The sequence below is a fragment of the Dermacentor andersoni genome, chromosome 5, assembly GCF_023375885.2.
Source record: "Dermacentor andersoni chromosome 5, qqDerAnde1_hic_scaffold, whole genome shotgun sequence".
Taxonomy (NCBI): Eukaryota; Metazoa; Arthropoda; class Arachnida; order Ixodida; family Ixodidae; genus Dermacentor; species Dermacentor andersoni.
This window is the reverse complement of record NC_092818.1, coordinates 42,507,423-42,527,811: the sequence shown is the minus strand read 5'-3', so window position 1 is coordinate 42,527,811 and position 20,389 is coordinate 42,507,423. Positions and strand designations below refer to the sequence as shown.

At 48.5% G+C, this 20,389-nt stretch overlaps 1 protein-coding gene across 1 annotated transcript in view; it reads right to left on the bottom strand.

Moving 5' to 3' along the window:
* Positions 1–401: 401 nt before the first annotated feature.
* Positions 402–20,389, bottom strand: part of LOC126530015 (uncharacterized) — a 301,615-nt gene continuing 281,627 nt past the window's right edge. The window contains exon 8 of the mRNA XM_050177484.3: positions 402–1,870. Coding sequence (XP_050033441.1) covers positions 1,832–1,870 — 39 coding nt within the window. The 3' untranslated portion in view covers positions 402–1,831. The remainder of the gene's footprint in view (positions 1,871–20,389) is intronic.

Below are 20,389 nucleotides of genomic sequence, written 5' to 3'. Positions count from 1 at the left end.
TGAGCTAAATTCGGTGGCATTCGTAAAACACACTGACAATACTGCAGGGCGCTTCCATACGGGATCTGCGGCTAAGACAAAGGTCATAATTAAAAATTAAAACACAAAATACGAACTTCCTCTGCAGATGAACCATAGCATGTCCTTTTCTTAGCCAAATATATATATGAAAACAACGCACCTCGTTTAGACCGTTTACGGGGCAGACCGTGGAACCCAACTGCTATCCCTGTGAGGAGAAGCCCCTGCATCCGAGCTTGAGATCCTATATTAACTAACAACCGACCTTGGTGATCTTCGTGCGTGCCAGGAGTTGACCTGTTGGCCCTCGATCGATTGACCGACTGGTGAAACACCCCACAAAGCGTGCAGCCTGCAATGTGCGCACTATACTCGGTATCTATAGCAGTGTTCTGGACAATATTTATTAAATATTTTACTTCTTCAATTCACAGAAAGAACTTGGGGGAATACAGAACAGCTGGTTGAACTAGCAGGGTATGAAATAATAACAAACTGCGCAAAGCATCCTATAAAACCAAGAGTCTGGTGAAATCTCGTCTAGCAGGGAAAAAATGTAAATTAAACAAGATCGAGATTACTAAATTAATAACAGTATGTTTTGGCTCCCCGACTAGACCTTTGTTCACAATCAGTGCATTTCTTAACAATTCTGCCATGTGAAACCGACTCGCACATCATATTTCTAACAATTTCTGCATCTGGTTTGTCTTGTTCAAGAATTCATGGAATACTGAAATAAATGCAAGGAATAGCAGGAGGTGTGCATAGTATTAAAAATCCTGCGAGGCAGAAAGCTTATAGAATTGTTGCTTCTTGAAATTATATCACTAAAAACAACTTCTTGCAAAGTGCTCTAGTTAACAGATGCGCGTATAATGTAGCTATAAACACATTTTCCGAGGAATGCATTTGGCTTATTTCCCGTGAATTCGCTTAATTTAGGAATGGTGGCCTCTCATGTTGTATTGTAGAACTTGGGGCACGGGCACTTCTGGGTCATCACACCACTGTATGTTATGTATAGGGGTGGCTATTCTAAGATCAACTGGTCGTTGCTTTACCGCGAGTGCTAACGTATGTGTCAATAGTCGCAAGATGGCTAATTAATGAATTCCCTCGTGACACCTCACTGTATACTTCCCCCAAGAAGGGTGGTGATTTCATGCACTGGCCCAACGTTTTGATCTCTCTTTCATTCTTCCTGTGGCTGGAAACGACTGCGCATCACCGTCAAACCCGGAGCTACATGCCACCTCTCAATTTTTTCGACTGGCGCAAAATACGTCTAAACACCCCTTCATCAACAATTTCACTCAGCTCGGCTGCTGTTATTTATCGCCGTGTGTGCTTTGTCATTACTACGGCACTCACTATTAGATTCTTCGCTAGAGAACTAACAGCGCACCGCAGCTACAAAATGTCAGCTTTCACTCCTCAATATAAGTCGGCATACCCTCTCCCACACGCGCGGTCAGCGTAAGCAAAGCAGCGTCTCCCTCTCACTTTCACTGGTTCTCGCGCGTTCTGTCGATCACGTGATTCGTGACGCCGTCGACAACTTCACCTTCACGTCTTGCGACTCCTATGACGCTGGCACGCTACCGTTCTACATTGTGCCGGTTCTATATACAGTCCCTACGTGGACGAACTCTCGCATGGTTTCAGCACCACGTGCGCGTGTGCTCGCAATGTTCGTGACGTCGGCGGCCCAGTCCATGACACTTGCGCCACTTGTCGACGTCACGCTCTTCCGACGTAACTGGCTACGCCTCCACGCTACGGTGCCCCAAACGTTGTATGCTGCCGGTTACTCAAAACTTGGAGCCGTTGCGTAGCCGGTGACTTCCTGCGATAGGGAACAAAGTGAACAGGTGGTAAGCGCATGAAGCAAGGTCAGATCACGTACAGTAACATCGGATACAAAAACAAAAAGCATAATTTGTGGCCCCTGAGTGCGCCACATGTCACAAATGCACTGCATAAATGGCTTTTGTTGCCAATGATGGGTGCCTGCGCTTGCGTTCACTTTTGTCCACCGGTAAAGCTATTTTATTTGCACTAGGTCACGAACAGTGACGTAATATATTGCTCAGCTTATCTCAGGTAACTGAACCATCGACAAAAATTGAGACTATCTGCCCGATTGATTTGCATCCGGCTTAAGTGTGGAAACATATCGATATTTTGTGTTTCTTTTTCTTACTTGGCGCAACAGCGCGAACATGCAGGAGTAGGAAGGAAGTTAGGTAGACACATGACCTAGTCCTTGTCTTCGTGCTCGTCGTCTATAGAGCGGCTTTGTCAAGTACAAACATCCACTAACTAGGCCAAGTTATTCTCTTTTCCTGCAGTCAGACCACACATTCATCATGGACAGAAGAGGTGTACCTGTCGGAGTAGGCGAGGATAGACAGAGCATACACTTAACCGTACAATAACAAGACAATGCCAGCTGGTAAACCAAAAAGGAGCGTTTTAGGGGAACAAATACTTCAAATTACCAATCACAGTGTTCGTGTAGGCTTTGTGAATGAATAAGTTCTTGTGGGTATAGTGGAACATGCATTGCAGTGGAGCGGCAAGTTTGGCTACTTGGTGGAAGTTCATCTTGTAATACGAGGGTTACTGCGCTATAAACACACGGACAACAGAAGTAGAAATGGACAAGATGCGCGCAGCGCTCCTGCGTGCGTCTTGTCCACTTCTACTTCTGTTGTCCGCGTGTTTATAGCGCAGTAACCCCCGTACTACAAGATAGTTGAAAACTTTGGCCATTATATTTGCTTACTGGCACATCGACAAACTATAAACCGTTCATTGACCACAACATGATAAATTGGGGGAAACGAATGTGTTTGCTTGAACAAAACAGTTTCCACAAAGATGCCTGAACAGTGAAATCAAGAATCATACCGCAGTAAAGGAGTTCCCACCTGATAGGACCTCTACTGCCTGTGATTTCATTTCATTTATTCTTCTATGACAAGTTTCCACTTCGCTTTCTCAGTCGGCCCTACCGTCACCAGACTATAGTACAACTTACTTCTCGCCTGACACACATCATTATGCCACGCCTCCCTATATTTGCTGTAAGATCCGAATGTAACAGTAGCCTTGTGAATACAGATCTCGTGCTGTCTGAGGACATCTTAGCATATTTTACTTATTATCCAAAAGCTTTCCCTGTGGCATAAAAAACTCGGTGCTTGCAAGGTATATATACGTGTATAATTGGCTTTTTCCAATAGAACCTGTAGAGGGTCTATGGTGCGGAACGTAGATGTACAGATGATAATCAGGTGGACGCCTTGGGCATAGTCCCTCTTTTGAATGGAAGTGGCGCTTTAATGATTCCACTCCGAGACAACTTCACAGGAAGTGCGGCAGACCGTTCAGGGCAGCTGGGTGTGGCCAAAACGGACAGTTCGCAGTGGAGGTAGGCCCACGATCCGGAGCCCATAGACAGGTTGCAGATGTCGTCAATGCAAAACACCCACATGTATGCCTTGTAACGTAGCCTCCTCGCGTCGGCAAAGACAGCGCGGTAATTCCCTTAGCAGTTAACTTTCTCTTAGAGGTATCTTAGCATCTTTATTTAGGATCCTTATTGAATCATCATTTCAAGTTACCTGACAACATAAATGGACGCACCAGCCACAAGGAGTGCACTTCACTTTGCTGAAAGGCATCCCCTGCCTTCTGGCGAAATTTTGAAACAATATTCTTGCATTTCTTTTTGTTTTACGTATGCGCATGTTTCTATCACCAACTTGCCCGGATGGCGTAATTCCTTTCCTGTGTTTGACATTTATTATTTATGCCATTTCAATGTGTTTTTCGGATTGGCCAAGTAAATCTTCAATAGAGAAGACTAAGTGCGCCCTCTTTAGGAAAAGTTACGACTGAGCTCAATGCCCAACGTAGAGCAACGCCAAGCTAGGATTATTTTTCCTACAGCTTTGACCAAACAACTTAAATGGTAACTAAATAGCAGCACTAACTTCGCTTAGTCTGGTGAAATATTCCTTCAAGTCCGCTTTTGCATTTTTTGGCAGAAACATTGTGATCAGGGGAGCAAATGTAGGGAACTGTCTTTTTCTCAATTTCATGCTCATATAGAAGCAGAGGTACAGGATAAATATATTGCTACGGCACAATATGCGCGATCACGAAAGGCCAGCAGTGTGAAGACGACGACGACGATTAGAAGCTAGCGCGGGCTGTTGCCTCTTGGCCAAGCGCAGCGTATTTTCCTTGTAAATATATTTGTACATAGCTTTTCGTCTGCGTCTTCCTACGTAACATATCTGGTGGAGGTGGACGTTCCCTGTACCTCATCACGGAGCTTCGCAGTGGACGGTACGTCGAGCCTTCCTTCATGGCTCCCGGCGACGACAACCCGACTCCGCCGGCTCCGACACCTGCTGCCACTTCGACGACCTACATCACTCTCCCCGCTCCCCGTGATCCTGGCGTATTCTCGGGCCAAGATGGGGAAGACGTCGATGACTGGATCAGCCTGTATGAACATGTCAGCCGCAATAACCGGTGGGACCCTACTATTATGCTCGCCAACGTAGTCTTTTACCTCGGTGGCACACCTCGAGTTTGGTATCGCACGCACGAAGATGAGCTCACCAGTTGGGATTCACTTAAGACACAGCTTCGAGACTTGTTCGGCAACCCCTACGGTCAACAACTTGCCGCGCAGAAGGCGCTTTCCGGCCGTGTGCAGACGTCAACAGAGCCCTATGTCACGTACATTCAGGACGTCTTGGCTCTGTGCCGCAAAGTTGACACCCACATGACTGAGTCAGACAAGGTTTCCCACATCCTCAAAGGCATTGCCGATGACGCCTTCAACTTGCTCGTTTGCAACAACGTAGCGACGGTGGATGCTGTTATAAGAGAGTGCCGCCGCCTGGAACTCGCCAAAAGCCGACGTATTGACCAGCAGTTTGCCCGTCTGCCCAACACCCCAGCGACATCTTCCTGTGCCGACGCTCCTCGTCCCAACAACACTGCCGATGTTACCAGGATCGTCCGGCGTGAGATCGAGGCCGCCTATCCGGCTGCCTTCGACTCCAGTCCCACCAACACATCTGCAGTCACGGTCTCACTGATCCAGGCAGTTGTCCGCCACGAGTTTGAAAACATGGGTCTTCACACCATCTGCTCGGCCCATCGCCCTAATACCCGCCCGGCTTCTTCGATTTCGCCCCGTCCCGCATCTTCTTACCCACCACGTTTCCGCAACCCATCTGAATGGCGCACTGCTGACGACAAGCCTATTTGTTTCCACTGCCATCGAATCGGGCACATTTCTCGGCACTGTCGTAGTCGCTGGAGTTCCCCGAGCCGGCCTACTTATACTGCCTACTCTCGCCCCTCAGGTGGCCCTTCTCGTCCCTATGCCGCACGCTCCGATAATGCCGCCACTGATTCTCCTGCAACGAACCGCCCCTATTCTCGTTCGCCTTCGCCCCAACGACGACAATCTCGCTCTCCCCAGCCCCGTCGCTCCTATTCGCCGACTCCCTTCGGACGCCGCTCCCAGCCGGAAAACTAGACGATGCAGCGCCTCGAGGTGACGCTGCATTGCTCCCTACGCCGCCAAATCCTCTACTGACTTTGCCCACTCATCTGAACCTTCTTGACGTGCAAGTCGACGGTGTTTCTGTGTCTGCTCTCATAGACACTGGGGCGCATTTGTCCGTAATGAGCGCTGACCTTCGTAACCGGCTCAAGAAAATTATCACGCCCGCCACGACGCCTGTTGTCCGTGTCGCCGATGGCGGAACAGCCCCCGTAATTGGTATGTGTACCGCCCGCGTCTCCTTCGCCGATCGCTCAACAATCGTGCTATTCACAGTCATCGCCCACTGTCCCCACGACATCATCCTCGGCTTAGACTTCCTTTCCGCACATTCTGCTCTCATCGATTGTTCCGCCAGTACTCTCCGCCTTGACCTGCCTGTTCTGGATCCTGCTGAACCACAACCCAGTCGCCTCAGTTCCGCCGACTTCGTTCGCTTGCCACCTTCGGCACTGACCTACGTTGACCTAGTGTCATCCCCACCAGTCCCCGACGGTCACTACATCGCGGCTCCTATGCAAGACGTCCTCCTTACACATGGGATCACAGTACCCCATACAGTTTTATCTATTACGGCGAATTGCGTCTGCCTGCCAGTGGTCAACTTTGGCTTGACGACACAAGTGCTGCCACGTGGGATGTCTTTGGCCCAGCTTTGTTCATTCGAGGATCACTCAGTAGCATCCATTGCAGTAGACGACACTTCATCCGATACTCCTCTACCATCGCAGTCGGCAAATTGTACCATCGCTGACTTACGGAAAATGATTGCCCCCGACTTGCCCTCCGAGCACGCTCGTGAACTCTACCGCGTTCTGTTTTCCTACCACGATATTTTTGACTTTAACGATCGTCCTTTAGCCCAAACTACAGCTGTCAAACATCGCATTAATACCGGCGATGCCCCTCCTATTCATCGCCGCCCGTATCGAGTGTCACCAGCTGAGCGTCAAGTTATTCACGCAGAAGTTCGCAAAATGCTTGCCAAGAACATTATTGAACCATCATATAGTCCATGGGCGTCACCTGTAGTACTGGTCAAAAAGAAGGATGGCTCATGGCGCTTTTGCGTGGATTATCGGCACCTTAACAGGGTTACCAAAAAGGACGTGTATCCCCTACCTCGGATTGATGACGCCCTTGACTGCCTCCACGGTGCTCGCTATTTCTCTTCTATTGACCTTCGCTCCGGCTACTGGCAGATTGCCGTGGACGATCTCGACCGCGAGAAGACTGCTTTTGTCACACCCGACGGTCTTTATCAATTCAAAGTGATGCCGTTCGGTCTATGTAACGCCCCTGCCACTTTTGAACGCATGATGGACTCCCTTCTTCACGGTTTCAAATGGTCCACGTGCCTGTGCTACTTGGACGACGTTATCGTATTCTCCCCAACGTTCGCTACGCACCTCGAGCGCCTCTCAGCAGTCCTGGACGTTTTTCGGCGAGCCGGTCTGCAACTCAACGCATCGAAGTGCCAATTCGGCCGCCGCCAGATTACCGTCCTTGGACATCTCGTTGACGCGAACGGAGTGCAACCGGACCCAGGCAAGATCCATGCTGTTACGCACTTCCCTGTTCCGAAGTGTGTCAAGGATGTGCGCAGCTTCATCGGCCTTTGTTCGTACTTCCGCCGTTTCGTGAGAAATTTCGCCGCCATAGCACGACCACTAACCGACCTTTTGAAAAAAGACGCTCCTTTCCAGTGGGGCGATAACGAGGCCTCTGCATTCTCTCATCTAATCGACATTCTCACAACGCCTCCCGTTTTGGCCCATTTCGATCCTTCTGCGCCTACCGAAGTCCGTACTGATGCCAGCGGTCACGGAATTGGAGCAGTACTGGCACAACGCCAGCGTGGCCACGACCGTGTTATCGCTTACGCCAGCAGGCTCCTCTCACCCGCGGAGCGCAACTATTCCATCACTGAGCGTGAGTGTCTGGCCCTAGTTTGGGCGGTTGCGAAATTCCGCCCATACTTATATGGCCGATCCTTTTCCGTTGTCACAGACCATCACGCGCTTTGCTGGTTATGCTCACTGAAAGATCCTACAGGAAGACTTGGTCGCTGGGCCTTACGCCTCCAAGAATATTCGTATACTGTCACCTATAAATCTGGCCGACTACACAAGGACGCTGACTGCCTGTCTCGCTACCCGGTCGACGAGCCTGACGACGCCGACAGTAGTAGCGCCAACGGCATTTTCTCTGTCTCTGCCTTCGGTAACATCGCCGATGAGCAGTACCGAGACCTATCGCTGCGAGCACTTATCGAGCGTCTGCGCTCTACACCTACCGATGCATCCGTTCGCCGATATGTCCTCCAGGGTGGCATTCTGTATCGAAGGAACTTCCTCCCTGACGGCTCTGACCTTCTTCTTGTCGTGCCAAAACAGCTACGACAGACTGTGCTCTTTGAGATGCATGACGCACCCACTTCAGGACATCTTGGGGTAACCCGCACGTACGACCGCGTCCGCCGCCGCTTCTATTGGCCTGGTCTCGCTCGCTCCGTTCGACGCTATGTTGCTGCCTGTGATCCCTGCCAGCGTCGGAAGACACCTCAGGTGCTACCTGCCGGTCATCTCCAGCCGATCACCGTCCCTGTGGAACCGTTCTTTCGTGTTGGATTAGACCTGCTCGGTCCCTTTCCCACGTCATCTTCTGGGAACAAATGGGTAGCCGTCGCGACTGATTACGCCACCCGATACGCTATCACTCGGGCTCTCCCTACCAGCTGCGCCACTGACGTCGCGGACTTTCTCTTGCGTGACATTATCTTGCTTCATGGCGCCCCGCGACAGCTGCTTACTGACCGTGGTCGAAACTTCCTCTCGAAAGTTATCGCTGACATTGTGCGTTCCTGCTCCATTCAACACAAACTGACTACTTCATACCATCCTCAAACCAATGGCCTGACAGAGCGGTTAAACCGTACTCTTACCGATATGCTGGCCAAGTACGTTTCCAAGGACCACCACGACTGGGACATTGCCCTTCCTTACGTAACATTTGCGTACAATTCTTCCCGGCACGACACCGCCGGATTTTCTCCCTTTTATCTACTGTACGGTCGCGAACCTACCTTGCCCCTAGACACGGCACTTCCTCCTGCTGCGGTCTCAACAAGCGAGTATGCGCGCGACGCCGTCGCCCTCGCTGACCATGCACGCCAGCTTGCCCGTGCTCGACTGACGGCCTCACGGACCACTCAGCAGTGTCAGTACAACGCCCGCCATCGTGACGTACAGTTTTCACCTGGTGCGCTCGTGCTCCTGTGGTCGCCCTCTCGTCACGTCGGACTTTCAGAGAAGCTCCTTTCGCGATACACAGGGCCCTACCGCGTGCTGCGCCAGGTGACGCCTGTGACTTATGAAATTGCTCCTGTGGCCTCAACCTCGTCCTCTCCTGTGGCATCTAGTGATGTCGTACACGTCAGTAGGCTCAAGGCCTACTACACTGCTTCCGAGTCCGATCTTTAGTCGCTCCGGGACGGCGCTTTTGCAGCCGGGGGTAGTGCTACGGCACAATATGCGCGATCACGAAAGGCCAGCAGTGTGAAGACGACGACGACGATTAGAAGCTAGCGCGGGCTGTTGCCTCTTGGCCAAGCGCAGCGTATTTTCCTTGTAAATATATTTGTACATAGCTTTTCGTCTGCGTCTTCCTACGTAACAATATCATGGACTTCCAAGTGTTTTCAAATGGTTGCGCCGTTTTTTTTTCCTTTTTTTTTTGGCATGCATTTCCTATAGCTCATTTGCTTCAATATTTTTATATAAAGTGTCACCTTTGCTAATAGCTAACTGACGATTCCGAATAGCGTGGTGCATATCTCATCACGCCACGACGAGTAGGCGCAAGAATTTCAAGGCCGCCTTAAATTCTTTCGGCATGTCTGGCTTATCAGGAGACATATTTATCGGGCGAGGATGAAAGCCCTTCATGCTCTCTGGCTTGTTCGAGCCGGCGGGGTGCTCCTTGGATGTGTGGCCGTTACGTTCTGCGGAACAATTTGGAGATATTTTATCTCTTTCGCCGTGTAATTGCGTGATCTACCTTTTTGCCTTTGAAGTACAGTACGCGAAAGGTACCGCATAAAATGAATGAGACGGCTGTTTGTGTAAACGCAATTTTCATAAAATGGGAGAATGTGACGTAGAGAACGGGGTGAACAAGTCTGAAAAAGAAAACAGAAAATTCAATTTAGTCTTCATTCGAAAAAACAAAAACAGAAAGGGGGTGTTTTCTTGGGTGCTCGCACAGTAGGGAGCCAGTCCCTAGGCCACTCAAAAAGACTGATTCACTGCCTAAGGCTTGCAGTTATTAATAACTAAAGCTTTTTTATTCGCTGGCGGAAGCCTCGTTCTACGAATGAGGTAGTCATGCATGGTATCTACAAATAACAGTATGAACGCTTGTCAAAGTAAACCGCTCAATAACTTATTCCGAAACAGAACGCTACCCACACTGTTAGGATCGCCGTATGTATACCACTCATTGCTGAGAAGCCAGAGCTTAGAATTACAGTGAGAATGCTGCAGCAGTTTGGCGGGATTTGTGAAACGAATTTTCAGGGATACACAGCAGATCTCGGAGGCTGAATGTAGGTTTGAACACACGCGCAGAGATCGCGCTTGGTGCTCCTTCCGCCTCAACGCCCCCAGAAACTGCAGCCATGCTTTGTATGTATGTATGTATGTATGTATGTATGTATGTATGTATGTATGTATGTATGTATGTATGTATGTATGTATGTATGTATGTATGTATGTATGTATGTATGTATGTATGTATGTATGCATTCATGTATGTATGTATGTATGTAAGTATGTATGTATGTATGTATGCATGGATGCACGCATACATGCATGTATGTGTGTATGTATGTATGTATGTATGTATGTATGTATGTATGTATGTATGTATGTATGTATGTATGTATGTATGTATGTATGTATGTAAGCTCTGTATGAAAGGTCCTAGCTCTTGGCATCAGCAGCTTGAGCTGGGGTTTTGCGCCGAAGCGATGGCAGTGGCCCACAGCGCTACATGCATATTCTCCACTACATTTATCCCCGCGGCAAAGAGGAGCCATCCTGGCAACCTAGAGTGATGAACTAAGTGCAGCGACTTCGTCGTATCTCGTTACATGGTCTGCTGCGAGAAATATCCAACGATTTCCGTTAGCCGTGCGTGGAAGGGGCCCCGAAAGTCGATGCCGACTCGGGGAAAAGTACGTGCAGGACTCGGTAAAGGTTGCAGTGTGCCTGTTGCATGTCTTGCGTCGCTTACAAGCTGCACAAGGCCGAAGGTATTTACGGACGTAGGCATACATGTCACAACAGTAGTACCGTTGGCGGAGGCGCTCGTAAGTTTTCAAGACGCCAGCATGAGCTTCTTGGGGGTCGGCGTGGAGATAAAACATAGGTTGGAGCGCAAATGGCGAGGGATGACTAGCAGTCATTTGTGACCGTCTAGCTAATAGCTTTGGTGGCACAAGAAGGTGTCCCGTTGCAGCAAATGAGTCGTTTGGCGACGAAGGGCTCGTAGGCATGCAGTCATTGAAGAACTCGTGAGAATTTAAACCAGAGATGCAATCCAAAAACGAACGTTTCCTGATGGTAATAATATGCAAGATAACAGATTGTAATTGTATACTGGGAGTTATGTTACGCAACTGTATCAAAACATGAAAGTATTACATGTACATGTGTTTAAAATACTCTTATATCCACACTTTATGCGTAACTGTATTGATGCACCAGCCGCTACCGTGCCTGTCTGGGAGACCGGAGCTTTGTCAAGCCGAAGAAATTTCAGCTTTTTTTCCGGCCTACCCTTTTTCACCTTGCGTATCCAGTGGTCAAAATAAAAATCATGATGATGACGATGATTTCAGCAACAGTAAGCGTATCAACCGGGTAATATCTGAATGAAGGTGGCGTTTCGTCGGATCGAATGGGTGCCCGGGAGAGTGCATCTACGTCAGAGAGTTGACGCCCGGAGCGATTGATAACGCAAATGTCAAAATCTTGGAGTTGAAGAGCCCAACGCCTAAGACGCCTCGATGGGTCTTTCAGTGACGCGAGAGAGCGCCCCGCGGTGGTCTGGTACAACGTCGAAGGGATGGTCATATATTTAATGGAGAAATTTTCCTCAAGTCCAAACTATAGCTAAGCACTCTTTCTGTAACAGAATAATTGGGTTCTGCCTTTGTGAGGGCAAGGCTTGCAAAGGCAACCAAATATTCCGCGAAGCCAGGTTTGTGCTGCGCAAAGATGGTTCCAAGATCAACGCCGCTGGAATCAGTATGACTTCGGTCGAAGCACTCGGGTCATAGTAACGTAGAACGGGTGGTGAGGTAAGCAGACGACGCAATGTAGTGAAGGCTTCATAACACGTTGGTGTCCAATCACGAAGGTCACCAGGGCCAGCCAGGAGCTTTGACGAAAGTAAGAGCAGAAGCTGACAAAACTTCGGAGTTCTTACACTGTAGTTGGCCGCGGAAATTCTGCGACAGCGCAAAGCTTGTCAAGGTCGGGAACGACTTCGTCTTTAGAAACGACGTGGCCAAATACGGCAGCTAGTGGGCTCCGATGCCGCACTGTTTTCAAATCAAGTTGAACGCCACCGTTGCCAAGGCAAGTAAGAACTTCGTGTAGACGAGTGCGATGAGTCGTAAACTCAGGGCAGATAACTACCACGTCGTCTAAATAACAAAACACGTCTTCCATTTGAGGCACCACAAAATATTTTTCGTCATCCTTTCGAATGTCGCGGGTGCATTGCCTAGGCCGAGTGACATCACCGTAAATTTAATGAAAGCTGTCTTCGAGTGGTCGGACTCATTGATCGTGACTTGATTGATTGATTGATTGATTGATTGATTTGGCCAGATGTGGCCAAAGAGCACCAAGTCGATGATCCGTGCTTCTCAATGATACGTGACTGTTAATTGTGGGGAGTATATGATACACGTCTGCATAGTGGCCTAAAAATATTCGCTAAAAAGTGCAAAATATACATATGGTGCAATGTGGCTGTAAAAGGGCCTAAAATTTATTCCCTTTGAAGTGCGTAAAATACAAGTATAAAAAATGAGAGTGATTGATCGTGCCTGCGATGACAATATATGTTTCGTAAGATAGGGATGATCAGTAAAATATGTAATGGCTGCAGCACTAGTGGCTCAGCAAGGCCTTGAAAGCAAGGGCTGGGAGGCACGTGCTCTAGAAAATGGTTTCATTGCAGCTACGACCTCCAGGTGGAGGCCGTGCCACAAGTAGCCTGGCCAAATTACATTTAAGGTGTCAGTTTCAGTTAAAAAGTTTAATGCTGTTTCGAAAGTAAAAAGGGGTTCATTGCTCAGAAAGAATACTGGGTGTAACGGTATGTGTTGGAGATAAGGGGAGGGGAAATACTTTTCCCTTTCTGCCTCTATTTCCGTGCATTGGATAAGAACATGAATAACTGTAAGCCTGTTGCCACATTTGGTACATGTCGGAGGTTCGCTTCCCGTCAAAACGTAGGAGTGAGTGGCGTACGTATGTCCTATTTTTTATCTACACAGAAGCACTTCCTTATGTCTTGCTGTTCTTTCAGATATCCAGTTCCTTAATTTTGGTTTGATAACGTGTAGCTTATTCACTACGGCATTATCCCATTGATCCTGCCAGTACTTCCTCAGTTTGTGGCGTAAGAAGGGCTTAAGTTCTTTTGCTGGTATGGATCTATTCATATCCGTTTCATTAAAGGCGATTGACGTTGCATTTTCGTCAGCAGCTACATTACCTTTTATGCCCCTATGCCCAGGTACCCAGCATAGGGCGATGTTTTGGTTGTACATTAAGGCTAGGCATAGTTGTGCGTATAGTTCATTAAAACAGGGTTCTTATGTTTTCGAAAATTCATTAGGACCCTTATTACGCCTAATGAATCTGTGAAAATGATGGCCTTATTGAGATCTCTTTGTCTGATATGTTTTACGGCTGAGAGTATCGCGTACGCTTCAGATATGAAAATACTTGTGTTGAGATTTTGAGCATTGGAGGTGCAAAAGAATGGCCCAAGTACTGTCAGAGAGACAATGTCCTGTCAGAGAGATAACTTTCAATTATTCTTAGCAGGTTTCCGCGAATGCCCATTGCAGAGAGATCGCGAAGGATCCCGAAGCGCCACGTAGTATCATGCGCCTTCTCCATGTCAAGAAACACTGATAACATAAGCTGTTTGAGGACAAACGTATCCCTGATGTACATTTCCATGCGTACAAGCTGATCTGTCGTCCATCTGCCTTCTCTGAAGCCACATTGATATGGATCTAATTTCTTGTTTATTTCTAGATAATGTACCAGGCGACTGTTTACCATCTTCCCAAAAACTTTGCATAAGAAGCTCGTCAATGCTATAGGCCAAAACTATTTGCCAAAGAAGGGTCCTTATGCGATTTCAAAATAGGAATTATGATGGCCTCTTTCCAAGCAGAGGGAATGTGGCCGGACGACCACATAGAATTGTAAAGACAAAGAAGGGTTTTTTGTGTTTGAGACGGCAGGTGTTTTAGCATTTCATATAGGATGCGGTCAGAACCGAGGGCAGATTTGTTGCAGCTGTTTAGGGCTGCCTGAAGCAACGCCATGCGAAAAGGTCTATTGTATGCCTCGCATTTTGTGCTTTTCCGGTCTAGTGGTTTTGCTTCTATTTGCCTTTTGTACCTTTGGAATGTTTCAGAGTAGTGCGACGAGCTGCATATCTGTTCGAAATGTGCGCCAAGAAAGTTCGCCTGTTCTTCCAAGCTGCCGCCTTGAGTATTCACCAAAGGCACCGAGTAAGGCTGTCGACCATTTATTCTATTCCTTCTATTCCAAACCTTTGTTTCATCAGTGTAAGAGTTAATGCCCGATATATACTTTCTCCAACTCTCTCTTCTAGCTTGTCGCCGCGTTCTCCGACCCTCGGATTTGGCCTGCTTGAAATTGACTAGATTTCCTGCTGTCGGAGAATCCAGAAGTAAAACCCATGCCTTGTTCTGCTTCTTACGCGCTTTTCGACACTCACCATTCCACCACGGAAGACAGCGTTTTGTTGACAATCCACTTGTTAACTTACAGGGATACATTTGGAGGAGGTCTCAAGGAGAAAAACCGTAAAATATTCAACCGCAGCGTCTATGCTTAAAGCACACATGTTGTCCCAGAATAAAGAAGCAAGATTTTTGAACTTTTCCCAGTCAGCTGAGGCAGTTCTCCAGCGAGGTAATTCTGGAAGGCATTAATTACACATTGGTGTGCTTAGAACTACAGGGAAATGGTCACTCCCGTACGGGTTTTTAATACATTTCCAATTAAAGTAAGGTAGAAGAGTAGGAGATGCAATGCTAAGATCTATTAAAGTGTATGTTTTGTTTGCCAGATTATAATACGTGGGCTCCTTCCCATTCAAAAGACATGCACCTGAACAAAAAAGGAACTGTTCAATCAGGCGACCTCTCGCGTCGCAGCGCGAGTCGCCCCATTGGTTGCTGTGTGCATTTCAATCTCCAAGCACAATATATGGTTCGGGCAACTGATCTAATAATGTTTGGAATTCTTGTTTCTGAAGCTGAAAATTCGGCGGTATGTATAAAGAGCAGATGGTTATCAGTTTATTTAAAAGTACAGCACGAACGGCCGCTGCCTCAAGGGGTGTTTGTAGCCGCAAGGGTTGACAGGCTAAAGGTTTGTCAGCTATGGTGGCTGCGCCGCCAGATGATGCGAGGGCATCATCGTGATCTTTCCGAAAAATAACATACCGACGAAGGAAATGTTTATGCTTAGATTTCAAATGAGTCTCTTGGAGACACAGCACTTTTGGAGTTAGTTCTTTAAAGATTTCTTGGACACCAACGAGGTTGCAAAGCAGGCCTCTGATATTCCACAGAATAATCAGTGTATCCATATTAAAATAAATGTTGTGCTATGTGTCAAAGAGAATGAACTTGGTTTAGCTTACAGTGCCCTTTTGGGGCCCTGTAATTGGAGTTTTGTCTCTTCGGGAGCGGTCGACAAAATCGCGCCGCTCCTTAGGCGTCAACTGCGCGTTCTGACTGGGTGTTGTGTCAATGGCCTCTTGAGAGGCATTGGTCACGCGCTCTTGCAAGCGGTGTGTTTTCCGTGAAAGCCTTGTCTCGGAAGACAAGGCCTTGGAGCCCACCGCCCAGGTTGTTTATGGGCTTTTCTTGGCCTCTGAGCTGGGCTGACTGGTGCCAGCACTAGCAGAGGCCTCCACTGTGGTCGAATTCGGGAGAGGTAGGGTAGCCTTCGCTGCTCCCACCATGGGGGCGGGTGGCGTTGCCGCACGCTCGCTACGCGTGGTGCTGGCGCCCGCCAAGTGCCGTTGTGGTACTGCCCTCCGACGTACCACTTCGGCGAAAGATGCGGTCTGTGAAAATGTTGGTGAGATGCGTTGTCTTGCTTCTCTGAAACTTATGTCTTGCTTTACGTTTATTGCAATTATTTCTTTTTCTTTCTTCCAGACTGCGCATCATCGAGAATATGCAGGGTGGCCACCATTACAATTGCTACAACGCGGCTCAGCCTTACAGTCATCTGCAGAGTGATCATGGATGCTAAATTTCGCACATGTTAGCCTCCCTCGGCAGCTCTGGGAAGCGTGACCAAACCTCTGACATTTAAAACAACGTCGCGGGTTTGGGATGTATGGTCGTACTCCGATTTTGGTATATCCAGTTTCTAATGTCTCTGGTAACGTGCTAGAGCCAAAGGTAAGTATCAGGTGCTTAGTTGGCAGTTCCTTGTTGTCACGTCTGATCTTTATTCTTTCTACACTTATTACGTTTTCATCCTTCCATCCTTCCAGGAGTTCTTCTTCGGTCAGGTCCATCAAGTCAATGTCAGAGATTACGCCTTTGGCCGTATTCATGGTTCGGTGCGCTGTTACACTGACGGGGATGTCTCCAAGTTGTACAAGGTTCAGTAGCTTGTCATGTTGTGCTTTGTCTTTCAGTTCGAGTAATAGGTCCCGAATGGCCAGCTAGGTAATTTTATAGCCGCCTCCAATGGTCTCTGTGAGATACTTCGCCACGACAAATGGTGAAATCGTTCTTGCTTTCTTGTCAGGTTTATCACGGCGGACAACGTGAAATTTCGGGAAAGTCTGAGTGCCTTTTAGAAAAAACTGAAAGGTAGCATCGGTGCGCCCCCTTTTAGAAGGACGATCGGTTGAGAAAGGGTTGTAAGTTCCCATGAAATATGTTCAGTATTCAGCGACGATGCCAGTCACCCACCACAGAGCCCAACAAGAGGAGAAGGCAGGGTATGCGGTGAAACAAGCCCTACCATGCCAACTGTACGTCGTCGCTATAACCACATATGTTATAACCAAGGTAGGTCATAGCACACCAGGTTAACCCTCGCCGCCAGGAGTGTTGGAAGTTATCAGAGGAAAAAAGAAGACAGGAAAGACTAAAAGTGAGAGGGAAAGACAAAGGTGTGCGAAGAGAGAGGCAGGAAAAGGCGACTACTGATTTCCCCCGGGTGGGTCAGTGCGGGGGTGCCGTCTACGTGAAGCAGAGGCCAAAGAGGTGTGTTGCCTCCGCCGGGGGTCCTAAAGGTCCAAACATCCGGCATCGGCTCAACCCCCAGGATCCCCCTTTCCCCGGACACACCTAAGCCGTGCACGGCTACACACGGGAGAGGCCAACCCTCGTGTGCTCGGGTACGTGGTGTCGCAGCACACCAAACGCCTGCTGACGCAGACGTCACTGCGGGAATTTGATCGCGACTTGCCAATAGCCCAGTCGCAAGTACAAAGAAGGAAAAATTCGGCAGCATGTTCCCAATCCAGGGAGTAGCCTATGCGCGGTAGAGGGCAGACATCTTTTCGTGCAATCTTTGTGAGGCGACGATAGCCCACACAGAAAGGAACCGGGCCATTTTTTTTTCTCAAAGGGGCACTAAAGGCAAATATGAAGTCTAGGTAATGTGACAGAATAGTGCTCGAGAATCTCTACGACATCAATATTATCGCGAACAGCGCCACAATAACCGGGAAATTGTGGTAAATGCAGGTCATGATTGCAGACTCCCCCGGGACACTCAAGTGTCCCGGGGGAGCCCGATGACGAAAGCACTCCTCAGTTAAACTCTGTCACTAGTACTTAAGCACTCGTTTAAAAAAAACATCCTTGTATTATATAATGACATAAAATCCTACTTGTGTAGTTCTATTTCGTGTTTAGAAAAGAGAACTGATTGAAATTACCCTTCAAAACGACACGGACGGTCGAAAGATTTGGTTTTCGCTCTACTCCACACCTCCCACGCTTTCGCATTTCAAAAAAAAAATTAAATTATGGGGTTTTACGTGCCAAAACCACTTTCTGATTATGAGGCACGCCGTAGTGGAGGACTCCGGAAATTTCGACCACCTGGGGTTCTTTAACGTGCACCTAAATCTAAGCACACGGGTGTTTTCGCATTTCGCCCCCATCGAAATGCGGCCGCCGTGGCCGGGATTCGATCCCGCGACCTCGTGCTCAGCAGCCTAACACCATAGCCACTGAGCAACCACGGCGGGTTTTCGCATTTCAGGTGTTTCGTTATCGCGTAGTGCTTGCTGGTTTAGCTGGCCCTTGAAAGTCGCACAAACGGCAAGTAGCAGACAATTCAACTTCCATGTGATGTCGCAGGGTGACCGAATAGTCTACGCCACTTGACCAAAAAATAGCTGCAGCGGCCAATCCACAGCTGTGTCTTGGCTCGGTCGTGCCGTCTGTCGGGCGCCGTTTTACTCATCGACAGCAGCAAATGTTTGTGATAGCATATGCAACGTCACCACTCACCCGGTTAGGTGGCGGGAAAATTGAAATTCGAAAAAGGTATTCGGTCTGTTCAGATGTTCCCGTCAGCTAAGTGTTTTCATGGCACGGAAGAAGCGTTTAGAGATTTCTGGAATAATATTTAAACAGTCCACGTTGACGTAGTATTTGCCTTTAGTGTCCCTTTGCCTAGCACTACGGGAGACAACCAATGACTGCAGGATGGTCTGACAATACCACGTTCGGTCATGTCCTCAACTTGCTCCGTGATGACACGATGTTCGGTGGATGACACTCGGTACGGACGCTGGAGTAATGGTGCGTGATACCCCGTATCAATGTGGTGTGACGGTACTTGTGCGGTTCAGTAACGCTTGGTTCAAGTAAAAAGAGGGGGGAAATCATTTAAAAGGGTAAGCAGATGCTGACGCTGTGTCGGACCGAGGCCATCGGTGACAGAGCGACAAAAATTATCCGGGGACATCCGGTCAGATGGCACATGGTGCGTCATTGCTGTTACGTTAGCATTAGCCACGTCGTAGACAACAAAGAAATGCACAATAACGTAAGCATCTACAGACTGGATGGTGCCAATAGCCTCGCCACAGTGCAAACCCAAGGTTTACGGATTTGGGTTAGAAACCAGTATTTCTGCAGAACCATGGTGAACCATGAGGAGGACGAAAGGCAAGAATATAGGCTTTCGGCGATAGAAGACGGCTGCGGGGGCAAACATGACCGTTGCGCTGGTAAGCGATGCGCAGGAAAGAGGGACACATATTGCATTGCGAAGAGGAAAGCCAGTATCTGAAGCTACAGAGACCCTGCTAACGTCATGAACTTGAAAATCCTGAAATGGGAAATCGCAATGAACGCAGAGCCATACCTCACTCAGCACGTGCACAGTAAATGATGGCATGGTGGCACGACAGAAAATCCCAGCCGAGAAGCACATCGTGGGAACAACAATTTAGCACCAAGAATTCACTCAAGCACAAGACGTCTCGAGTAAGTACCTTGGCAGTGCGCACATAGTGACCTGCTGAACTTGTTGCGCACTGACTGTTCTAAGCGATAGCACCGAAGGCGTCATGTCCACTTTCCGTAAAGAGCAACAGAGCTTTTCACCATTCACGGATACAGCAGCATCTGTATCGACGAGCGCAAGCGATTGGATGCCAGCAAATGACACTTCAATAACGTTAGTGGAGGAAAAGAGAGGACCTTGATGTTCTAACGACGACGCAGTTCGTGCCTCAGGAATTGCTGAAATAAGTTTTCTGCGCCAGTAGTACTGGCACTAGGCCCACGAAGTATGGGTAAGGGTGAGCGGCGACGAGGGGCAAGCGAGCGACGAGTACCAAAGGGCTGCGACTCCAGAGCTGGTATGTCGTCAGTAGTGTAGATTTCCGATGGCGACTGTTGTGGCATACGTAATCATCGGAAGCCGTAGCCGGGGGCTTGCGCGGTGCTTATGAAGGCCGGAGAGTGCCGGCGGCAGAAGAGCGCCACATTCGTACCCTGTAGCTGTGGCTGCCGAGAAGAAGGCGGAGGAGAGAACACCGGCAAGCGAGGGACTGAAGGCGGAGGAGGGAACCAAGGCAGCCAGCTGAGACGGAGAGGGAAGAGCTTCGGTCATTTGCTCTCGAGTCATCTGTCGGATCGATGGAGCTAAATTGTGATAAGTCTTTTCCGTGGTCGGCAAAATAGAGAGCTGTCGCGCTACATTCTCGCGAATAAATTATTTTATCTGTGTCAGCAATGTTGTCTAGTTGGCTGCTAGCGAATCTTCATGGGTGGTGGGCGCCAAGCTAAGATACGTCGTTCTCGCAGCTCAATACATTTGCACGAATGGACAACTTCGGCCACGGTACGCGAATGCATCGTTAACATTTGAAAGGCGACCTGATCAATACCTTTCATGTGTTTTATCTTGTCCAGTTTTGCCA